Genomic DNA, 12,098 nt, shown 5'->3' with positions numbered 1-12,098 from the left:
GTGTGTGTGTGTGTGAGAGAGAGAAAATCCGAGATAAAGAAAAGAATGTTCGGCATAACAAACCTTGCTGTTGCCCCTGGTTAGGTGCGCTTTCCTCTGGTGTAATTAGAAATGGAGAAAATCTACACTCTTAGCAAGTTAATGCGATATTGATGCCGAATCGAAGGCGGTGCATTTTGGGAAAAACAAGAGCTAAGAAACAGTATAAGGAGGACTTTTCCTCAAAATTGTCAGGGTTTTTCTACCCAGCATGTCCACCCTGCAACTTTACCATTGAGACGAATTGGAAGGCTAACGGCTATCTCTGTCCAGGTATTATAGACCTCCTTGGACCACAACTTTGACATCAGCAGACTGCTTCAACAGAGACACAAAACAGCAGACAATAAGACAGACATAAAGCAAATTCAATTACTACTCATACCCAGGGGTCTCTCTGAAGAGAGAGAGACAGAAAATCCCAGTTTAAATACTCCATTCCAAATGAAATTAGAAGCTTATCCACCGGCTAATATACTAAGTCACACGGCTCTGATGTGAACGGAAAAGAAACGAGGACATGAGTGTGGTAGGAATGGATAAACTGCAAGAAAAGGATAAAATATATAGGCATAGCATAATGTTACTTGTGTTAAGAAATGTAATGAAATGTAAATTGTCTATACTGGGCCAATAAATGATTTTGTTGCTCATAGTTTCCAGTGTTGTTATCGTTAAATAAACAAACATTTTGAACTGAAACAACTGAAATAAGTTTAATTTAACTGAAATAAAACAAACTAAAATTGAAATAAAATAAGTATATTTATAAATATTAATAAAAACAAAATCTAAGCACAAAATTAATAAAAAAATAAATGAAAAATAAATAAATAAAAGCTAATTCAAAATATGAATAAAAATAGTATTATATAAAAATAAAAAAAATAAAAATTTTCATGAATGTGAAGTTCTGGAGAAAAAAGACATTAGTATGCTAAGTAAACTAATGATGGTACACTTTCCCACTGACTATTTAGTAGATGGTTTGATTTGCATTGCTAAATATCAAATTATCATTCTCACAATTTGATTTAAACCATTTATTGCTACTGTGCCTAATAATGGGCCAACTGGCGACTAACTCCCTTTTATTTACTCACTAAAGGCAATTTTACTCACATTTGGCGAGTGTTTATTTTGGACCCGGTTCACTACCCTCATGCAGTCTCTCTAATAACAGCAGAGCCGTACCACAAATGTCCAAAAATGAGCCTATGAAGGACGTACAGCCTCTGTTGCTGTTTTACAGAGTTTTGTAGGTTTGCGCACTGTACTTCTATCCTTCACAGCTTTATTTCCGTTCACTTTAGCTCTGGCGATCAACATGTCATGTCAGTGACGTTTGGTCACGAGATGCTAGAACATACAACGCTTGACATCATGTATCTAATAGCACCATCTGATTTGAGAGCTGCTGTAGAGGGGAAAATCTGTCAATACATACTTAAATTTAGTCTGTTCCTCACACAAAGCTATCGTACAACTTCAGAAGACTTGCTGTAGGTCTGATTTTGGGCCTGTGGTCATCACAACAACCGTTCAAACTGGTCAGCTGATTCCATGTGGACTGAAAACAAGCGTACGCCATTCCCTTTCTTTATCTGTACCTCTTCCTTTTCTGTTTCTCCCTCCATTCAAGCTTTCAGCTCTGGTTATAGAGCGATAAGTAAGCAGAGAGACAGGCATGAGCTAATGGATTAGCAACTGTGCCACTGGCAATTACCCAGTATCAGGGGCTAATCTTACTGAGAGACACCGCTGTCTCTCAGACTGCCAGCTGCCAACACTGGCACACCGCAGTATATTAGCATCAATCCACCGCTGCACGGCAATAAAAGCACAGCGAGGGATTTGTTTGGCACAGCCACTGTGGAAAACGTAAGATGGAGGTCCTTTGTTTTTTTTCTTCTTAGATTAAGAGTGTCAGAGTTATAGAAACTGAAAAACAGTACAGCATTGCCATCATTAGCATACAGGAAGTAAACGTATGGCTTCTCTGAATGTACATTTATGATAAGATGGGAAGTGGTAAAAAACAAATATTTGTTAAAATCCCTTCTAATAAATATAAAGAGATTTATAGTGTTACAAAAGATTCCATTCCACAAAAGGATCTTTATAGTGGCAAAACGGAGGGCTAAGAGATGAAATATCTTACGACAACTTGCAGTGCTACATATCATCGAGTAAATGCTGTAAACATCAGCTTTCTGTATGTATATAGGGCTTTCGCAACGGGTAGTTATAGGAACTAAATGTTCCCCTATTGCCATTTTCCTTTTTGCATTCGCACCGCCAGTGGGAACTCTAACGTAAACCGCGCTTGTTGTTGTGACTTTTATTTTGACGGTGCAGGATTAAACAGTATATGAAAAAGTATTAGCGTTTGCCGTGTGGTTGATGTACATAATCATTCGCTTGGTCCCCTCAAAATCATGCTAGATTTTCACCTTAGCGTAAAAGTTCAGAGGTCTATCTATTACTGTTTTTCATGTTCGTAGAGTTAGTTTGTGGAGTAAATATATAGGCTATAATTTGTGTATGCACACGGCTTTTTTTTAAAAAAATGGCGGGTACTAGTGTTTCGCAGGGGTTCGGGCAATTACTGTATACTTACGTCACTAGTTCCTATTGAGCTCCGCCAAAAGGCGTAGAAGGCCTAGAACTAAATTCATTATCAGTTCCTGTGGTGCAAAAAAGTGGGTATTTCCTCCATTAGTTCTATGAACTATGAAAAGGTTCCTTCGGTGCAAAAGCCCCATATGTCTTATCACTGTTTTCCATGTTCGTGGATTAATTATATGTAAACGGCGTATAGACCCCTTAAAAGTTTGTAAACATTGCAACGTTTCCTGGTGGGCGGGGCTTAGCTGGAGGCAAAAATAGACGCTGGACTCAATGTTGACAAGCGTAAGATAGCATGTTTTAGGAGGGATTTATTAAACATAGGTGCAGAAGAAGGTTCAGAACTGTCCGAATATGTACAGCAACTGACTCTGCGGGACCGTGACAGCTATTTTTGTAAATTAACTTAAGTTTTGGATATTTCCTAGACAACATATGAATTACTTTCGGGTGGTTTGGGGAATTTTGTCAAGGCTTATTGTCTAATGTAACCTAACGCTGGGCTAACTATGATTATGGCTAGCAATGTGGATTATTTTAAGAGACCATTCAAAGGATGGCACACACATCTATGGCTGTATGTTTGTTTAACATTTAAGCTAGCTAGTGCGCTGAAAGTTGGCGACTTTTCACCTATAAAACAGAAACTTGCTGATTTGTACTAGATAAAACCAACACACCATCACATATGCATCGATTATTTTACCTGATATGAATTGTGCACTGCAAACACGAGTATTATTTATGATCGTCTCCGTCCAGTCTGTACGCCGTATTGCTTTCAACCACAATTATCTTTTTGATTTCTGTGAAGGAATGTCTGCCGGGATCTGGTAAAACTTTAGATTTGAACCAAAAGTCCTGTTCCTTCTATTCTGGCAGCCAAAAACACAACAAGACGACATTTTAAAGTCAAAACCTCAAACTTTAGTTCTTATTTATGTTTTGCCTCCAGCTAGAGCGGTGACGTCACAGTGACGTAGGCGATTAAGGGGTCTATAAAATGGAGCTGGTGTTACGTATGGCATGCGTTCGGCCAATCAGCGTACACTTACATCACTGGTAGTTCCTATGGTGCTGGGTTAGACTGGTAGTTCCTATGGTGCTGGGTTAGTTCTGAAGTAGGAGCTAATTTAGTTGTCCAAAAAGGCATTCCTAGAACTAAAATCGTTACCAGTTTATGTGGTGCAAACGCTAAAAATCGGGTACGGAATTATGAAAACGTTCCTCTGGTGTGAAAGCCTCTTATGGCATTGCTGCAAGAACCTCCTTTCGGACCCTTTATATTTAAGAGTGTAACAGATGATACTTTAATTGTATACATTGAACTAAACAACCTAAAAATGTAAAAAAATAACCTTTAAAAGAACCATAGAGCTACTCATAAAACCTTATAGAGTAAAAAATGTATTTGACAGATTCTTCGCTGAACATAAGATGCAAAGAATTGTTGATGAACCTTCATTTTCAACACTGCTCCACAAAAACAACACCTGTTAAATGCTCACACAATAAAAAGTGTGTTTGACAGCCTTGTAAATAGTGAATGTGTTAAATGGGGTGTGACAGAATGGGAACGAGTGTTACCTTGTTGATTTTGGGGTGCGCACAGCGACTGTTTCCTGCACTGGGGTGCATCCAGGTGCTCTCTGGAGGAGCACACTCCTGTCTCAGTGAACACTTCTTCTCCTGCACGCACCAGCCGCAGTCAAACCGGGGATCCGCTTTCAAACACATCCCACAGCTGTCCCGCATGGCGTAACACTTGTACAGGTGCGCTGTCGAGAGAAACAGAGATAAAGAGAGGGATAAATAAGCAAGCAGAGCAGAGGACAAAACCTGCGACCGCACATCAGATGAATTCTTCATTAACGTGCCAAGTTGCTTGGCAACCATAAACCATCTACAGTTGAGCTAATGAACTGTAATACTCGACTGAAGAAGAGTTTATTGCGCTTATTAGGCTTAATAAATGTGATTATTTTCAAACATCGGTGTCTTTTATCTTATATTGCCGTTGCCGCTGTTTTAGTTGTGAGTTTCATGTACATTTCACAACGAGCCTAGATACACCCGTTTACTGTGGTAAAACCATGTAAATCCTTATGAGTGGATTATTAATTTAATGCACTGAAAAAAGCAGTACCATGGTTAAGTGATGTATCAGATGGTCTAAAAAAATAACCTGAAAATTTGAGCAAAAAAACAAAACAAAACAAAAAAACAGCTAAAACCAGACTTTGCTGGTTTAAGATTTGTTTTAGCTGGTTGGTCAATGGGTGTCCAAGCCTGACCAGCTGAAGAAGCGGTCAAAACCCTCTTAAGCCAGCCTGTAAAAGTAGATATGAAAAGGCTGGAAGACCAGATAACCAGCTTAGGTTGGTTTTAGCTGTTTTTCTTCCCTGTTGTGACATGTAACTGAATGAAACAGCTTTTTGAATAAGTCTTTTTGAAGAACTTGATTTTGTCCATTTGGAATTGATTAGATGGCTGAGATTGGCTATTGGTTGATCTCGTGATTGACAGGTTGCCCCGCCCTCGCACTAGTAAACACATCATCAGAGAAGAGAAGAGATGTCGCTGCAAGAGGGAGGGGAAGTTATTTTGATTTAAGGTTACAAGAGCATGTGAAGGGCAAAGCTGTGAATTAAAAAAAAAAAATGCATATGGGTAAATCATTTACAAAAGAATTGTCAATGGTGACTTTAACATACTATGTTTTTGATCTAAAATGTTCAAAATAGTTCCCTTTTACTGTCAACTGACAGGAGGAGAGATTAAAAATTGTATGATGTATGAAACAAAGGTATCACCTCAGCTACCGCTAGCAATTAGCAAATTACAGATGTTAAATTCCCATTGTAAAGAGAAAGATGGCAGATTTTTCATGGATCCCTGGAGCTTCATGGGACTGGGTGAATGTTCTGTTGCCTGGGTGTCTTAGACTGCCGCCGGACTTCAAAGGCGACAGCGTATCCATCCGTCTCAGCCTCATGCTAATCTGATTAGCCACGGCTAAGCTTAAAAGTAGCGCTGCGCTAATTAAACTGAACCAAATGAATGATTTAATTACATTAACATTTCCACTTTACAGCAGGGCAAAGCTGGGGTTTTTCTCTGGCAGCGTGCTGAAGATGGATAAATTTATTGTGCTATAAAGACAGCGTTGAAATAGAGAGAGAGAGAGAGAGAGAGAGAGAGAGAGAGAGAGAGAAAGAAATACAGCACAAAAATATCTCAACATCCTGAAAACAAGATAGTTTACATAGTTTGAAAATTGCATAGATATTAAGACTTTTTAGAGAATATGCATGGAATTCATTTAACAATTTAGTGAGATTTATGCTTAAAACAAGAAAAAAAAAAACTGTATGTCAATGTGGTTAAAAAACTAAATTCAAGATGTTTTTATTTGCATATATTTTCTTTTAATATTTTATGCAATTTTTATTCAAGTAAATTGATCTTGTTTTAAGGATGTAGACATGTTTATCTGGAAAAGAAAAACAAAAAAGGATTAATACTTTTTTATTTTATCTGATAGTTTATCAGGATTCTTTGATAAATACAAAGCTCAAAAGAACAGCATTTTTTTTTTAAATATAAATCTTTATAACAGTATAAATGTCTGTCACTTTTCATCAATTTAATGTGCACTTACTAACCCCAAACTTTTGAACAGTAGTGTTACTGACATGTAATCATTAAAAGAAAGGACATTTACGAATCAATTTACTTGTACTCCATCCAACCGACGTGAAGCATTTATCAATTCTACCTTTTGAAACCGACCAGATGAAGGCATCTTAGTAGACAGGATGTTACACACATTGGATCTGGGTGCGTCTTAATGTCTTCCTATCTCCATATACAATAGCATTTTTCAGATTTTTTTGACAGCAAAGAGATGGGAAAAACAAGAACGGAAAAGCGTGGCACTTGTTACCATCACTCAAGGTGCTGAGAGCTTGATTTTGTCCAGGTGTGGCGATCTATTGGATGGCCCTCCAGAGTCACCATTCACTCAGCACTCTAAATAGCTCCTTACCAGCCTGACACTTGAAATATTAGCAGCAAATGGACCTGGACTCGACCCAAAATTACCAAAGCGGTCATTTCGAGTTACTTGAAGAGTTAGGCTGAGGCGTCGAGGAGGGGATGTGAACCCATAACCACACTTTCTCAACTGCCACCCTTTTTATTCCTTCTGAATGAGGGTTTCACATGGTTTCTCATTGTTTAGCTGCGGCGAGCTGCAGTCACAGCTCAGGAAGGAACAGATAAGCTGTATGGAGAGCAGTGAGGCCTGACATGCAGCCAAGCATAAAACGGCCCTAATTCATCTTCACAGACATACTGGAGAGAGGTGTGGATACTACAAAAAGAGTGACTATAGAGGAACGGATGTGTCAGACTGAGGCGAGGTTTACCTTGGATATTGTAGGGGTTGTCAATGACGAAATCTCCATTCCACACAACTGAGAGGTCCACCGGCAGGTCGCTGATGTCATTTCCTTCATAGTCATACTGGAGAGAGAGAGAGAGAGAAAATAAACATAGATATGACTCCATGCTGTTCATCACACTTGGTAACTGATGTTGTCCGACTTCAGTTTGTACTATACCAGCCTCCATCAACTAAAATTCCCATCATAAAATAAAGCAAAACATCACAAAAGCTCATGTTTTATAGTGATTTTACCACAGGTTTACCACACTTTTCAATAAATACATTTTTTAAACACTTTTGAAACAAATGTTAAAGATTGAGCTATGGGTTTCAATATGATTCACAGATTTTCCCATCCCACTCGTCCTGCTTATCACCATAATTTTCTGTCTCTACAGTGTCTTTCCACCAAAAAGACAAAAATGCAGCAAAAAAAAACCCTATTAAATGACACATTGAACTTGCAACATTTTCAGATCCGATAACTCCCACTTCTTATCATCACTTCCTGCCCTCTCTCTATAGTGTTTATCCTCTAAAAATACAAAAAATAGACAAAAAAAAAAAAAAAAAACATTGACATTACTCAATCCCATTACCCTCACTTCTCACTATTACTTCCTGTCCTCTATCTATCTATCTATATATTGTCTTTACATTGCGCTTTGGTGTTTATGTGGGAAATACAGTTTTAAACCTGACATTTTCCCTTTATTTTTAGCCATAATTTCATGTCCACTCTCTACTAAAAAGATGGGGGGCTGTAGTATTTATGCAGGAAATGAGGGCTTGAATTTAGCTTGCAACATTTTCCGATTACCTTTACCTACACTTCTCACCATCTTTTCCCGTCCTCTCGCTATAGTGTTGATAAAATCTGCTAAAAAATGGCCCAAAATAAAACAAAAAAATAACGGTGCACTATGGTGCTTATGCGGGAAATACAGTTTTGAATCTGACTTTTATTTCTGAACCAATTATTCCTATTTCTAGTCATAATTTCCTGTTCTCTCTCAACTAAAAAGACAAAAATATTCAAAATAACAAAAAAAATGCTTTACACATTCAGCTGTGGTGTTCACGTAGGAAATTTGAGTTTGAATCTGGCTCGCAACTAATTTCCTGTCTTCTCTAACACACACAAAATATTGCTAGACACATTCAAGCTCATATGCAGGAATTGAGAGTTTGAATCTGGCTCGCAACATTTTTCAATTCCCATTACCCACGCAGCTCAACCATTTAATGTCTTCTCTCTACGTGCATAGAAAAAATATGCTAAAAAAAGGCCCAAAATAATACTAAAAGAAAAAAAATGCTGGACATTTAGCTGTGAAGCTCACACAAGACATACGAGTTTGAATCCAACAATATTTGTCAATCCACTAAAACGACCTAAAATAAAACAAAAAACCCTTCAACACAAGACAAAACAACAAACAAATCCCCCGCAAATACATTTAAGTGTGAATGCCTCCAATTTAACGTGACCATATTGTTGTGGAGCGCATCAGTGATTTACTGCACTGATCCTGACATGCAACTGGGGGCCGCCGGGATGAAACGCACGCAAACTGTGTTCTGGTGCACAGCTCCAGCTCAGCCCTGCTGAAATGGCAGCGAATGAATGAAACATGCTGGCTTATCTCGCTCCATGTAAATCTTGCCATTTAAGAGTGTATCCTTGAGAGAGGGAGAAAGAGAGTGAGACGGATAAAACGGAGAGAGCAACAGAGTGAGACGGACAGCGAAGGAGAGACAAGTCAGGATTCTCATCACGCAATTGTGAGACTGTCAGATCAATATGGGGGGAGGTGAAAACACTCCACCCTGACAGCAGCCTCCTCTCTACGGCCCCTCTCATTCACACACACTCCTTACAAGCGCTGATAAACAGCAGCAGACATTCAGCACACTTACAGACGAGGTTCTAGTATCAGAAACCGTCTCATCAAGCAAAGCTACCGACTCAGAACCCCGCAGCGCGCAGAGAGAAATGCGATTTGTCTGTGCGTGCCCGGCCATTTCTGGATGAGCTGAGGGGTCGGGGAGCGCATGGGAAAGAGGAAGCGAGATGGAAACGGGGTGAAATAGAATGAGGGCGTGTGGGAGAGCTCAAAAAATCTAAATTACAGAGCGGAAGCCATTCATTTACACATGAAACAAGTGGCGGAGTTTAGGCGTGAAGCGTGTTGCTGGGACTTAAGTGAAATTGGCATTTCCAATTTGCTTTCTGACACATCTCATTTGGCTTCAACTGTCTCCAACATATATACACACATGTGCAAATACACACACACACACTTAATGGCTGACCATTGAGGCTGAGGTAGTTTTTTTTAAAGACTACCTGAACATACAAAATACATGTCAAGCCAGTTTTGTTGTGCATTTCAAATGTGCATCAAGTTTTTGTGAGTTTTTGTGCAGAAACCTTTTCAAACGCCAACCTCTCATTTAGTGTATTAAAGGGTTGGTTCACCCAAAAATGAATATTCTGTCATTAATTACTCACCCTCATGTCGTTCCACACCCGCAAGACCTTCGTTCATCTTTGGAACACAAATTAAGATATTTTTGATAAAATCCGATGGCTCAGCGAGGCCTGCATTGCCAGCAAGATCCTTTCCTTTTTCAATGCCCAGAAAGCTACTAAAGACGTATTTAAAACAGTTCATGTGACTACAGTGGGTCAACCTTAATGTTATGAAGCCACAATGAAGCTTTATGAATCTTTTTTTTCGAATCAGTGGTTCAGATCGCATTTCAAACTGCCAAAGTCACGTGAACTATTGAAATTTCGTAACACTTATGATGTAACGAAGCCTTGAAGCCATGAAATCATGTGATTTTGGTGCTCTGAACCATTGATTCGAAACTTCATGAAGCAGTGTTTTGAAATCGCCCTTGTTTTGTTTTTTTGGCACACAAAAAGTATTCCCGTCGCTTCGTAACATTAAGGTTGAACCACTGTAGTCACATGAACTGATTTAAATATGTTTTTAGTACCTTTCTGGACATTGAAAAAGGATTGTTCACATTGAGTTGACAGTTTGAACGTTCTTGTTTCCTTTTGTTTATTTTCAATTTCTGAGGCGAATTATCCATTGTCACTTTCAGTATGGCTATAAAGGTCACGCAAAATGATATTCAATGTGATTGTTTTCAAAGAAAAAAAACACACTAGTCCATATACTGTATCGTATTTGTTATCTTCCAAACTGATGGAAAGGATTTTAAATTATCTGTTAATGTTTATAAAATCTAGTTAACGCAACACAACAAACGTTAACGGTAAGCATAGGATCGGTTTTGGTCACACTGCACATAAATCAGATTTTTTTTCCTTCAAATCTGATCTTTATGACTTCACCCGTCTGTCATGTTGCAAGTGATGAAATCAGCTCCGTTTGTTCTGACAGTGCAGTCAATATCCGGTATATCCACACTGGTTGCTGCAGTACTGATTTAAGTGTCAGCGCGACAGCGAGAGACTTACTTCTACTATAACTGAGTAGCTGTCACTGTGGAAAGCGAGGACGGAAAACTGAAAATTGCCTTTGCTCATGTCCATCATGACATCTCGCCATGATGAACTCACGAGGCGCATCAGACAACATAAGCATCAGAGCGATTACAGCACTATTGACACGTTCATACATAGACCGCGTCTGAAACCTCTCACGTGTTCACTCATTCACCATTTAATAGATTAATGCCACATCTGAACATACACTAACGTTTAAACGCTTGGGGTTGGTAGGTTTTTATAAACGTTTTTGAAGTAAGTCTTTTATGCTCCCCAAGGCTGCATTTATTTGATTAAAAATACAGTAAAAACAGAAATTTTATTACAATTTAAAGTAATTGTTTTCTATTTTAATATATTTTAAAATGTAATTTATTCCTGTGATGACAAAGCTGAATTTTCAGCATCATTACTCCAGTCTTCAGTGTCACATGATCCCAGAAATCATTATAATATGCTGATTTGCTGCTCAAGAAACATTTCTTATTATTATCAAATCAATGTCGAAAACTGTTGTGCTGCTTAATATTTTTGTGTAAACTGTAATTCATTTTTTTCAGGATTCTTTGATGAATAGAAAGCTTAACCCTCTTGGTGTGTCAGTTAAAAATGACTGGATTTTTTTATTTTTTTTTATTAATATTATTTAAATGAAATGAATGTACTATATTTTAGTTTGATAATGTTTTTTATTTAATATTTTGTGGTACTAAATTATATTTACGCTGTAGTTATAATCCATTTATTCACTTTTTGAGCATAGACCTGAAAATAAAACTTCCAATTTAAACTGTCATAAAGTTTGAATACTTTAGAGCTCAGACTTCATTTTGATCTCTTTTCAAAAGTGAAAAAGGTTTAAAAAAAAAAAAAAAAAAAAAAAAAAGGTAAAAAAAGTTAACTTACAAAAAGTTACGGAATTTTACGTTTATTGTTATGAAAATGCACAAAAAACTATTTTAAAATTTTATATGAAATATATATTTTCAAAAACACATTTTACTCTAAAACGGCAAGAAAAATCAAAGCCATAAATCTAAACAAGTTGTATTCTAAATTTGAGCTTGATATCTCAAAAAATTAGCTTTTACTTTACTGTTACCTTTGATCAATTTAATGCATTCTTTATAAATATAAGTATTAATTTGACAATAAACAATGAATAATTTTTACTGACCCCAATATTTTGAACGGTAGTATATATATATTGAAATGTATAGACAAAAATCAGATTTTAAATCAGATTTCAAACCCCTATATAAATATGATTTAATGTGGTTGGTTCAGATTACAAACAACTAAACCAATTTGCCATTTGACTTGTAAATGGCATTAATCCAATTTCAAACCACATATAAATGTGAACAGTATTTAAAAATAAGATTTGATGTGGTTAGTTACAAACATCTAAACAGATTTCGGAGTCGGAGACGGCAATAAATAAAAAATTAA

General features: G+C 37.4%; 1 protein-coding gene across 1 annotated transcript in view; it reads right to left on the bottom strand.

Annotated features, from left to right (window-relative positions):
• Positions 1 to 12,098, bottom strand: part of plxna1a (plexin A1a) — a 260,833-nt gene that overhangs the window by 68,773 nt on the left and 179,962 nt on the right. The window contains 2 exon segments of the mRNA XM_048179014.1: positions 4,255 to 4,445; positions 7,098 to 7,194. Of these exon segments, the coding sequence (XP_048034971.1) occupies positions 4,255 to 4,445; positions 7,098 to 7,194 (288 nt within the window).

Source organism: Megalobrama amblycephala, linkage group LG24 (assembly GCF_018812025.1).
Source record: "Megalobrama amblycephala isolate DHTTF-2021 linkage group LG24, ASM1881202v1, whole genome shotgun sequence".
NCBI classification, from domain to species: domain Eukaryota; kingdom Metazoa; phylum Chordata; class Actinopteri; order Cypriniformes; family Xenocyprididae; genus Megalobrama; species Megalobrama amblycephala.
The sequence above is the reverse complement of the archived record's forward strand: the minus strand, read 5'-3'. Positions and strand labels throughout refer to the sequence as shown.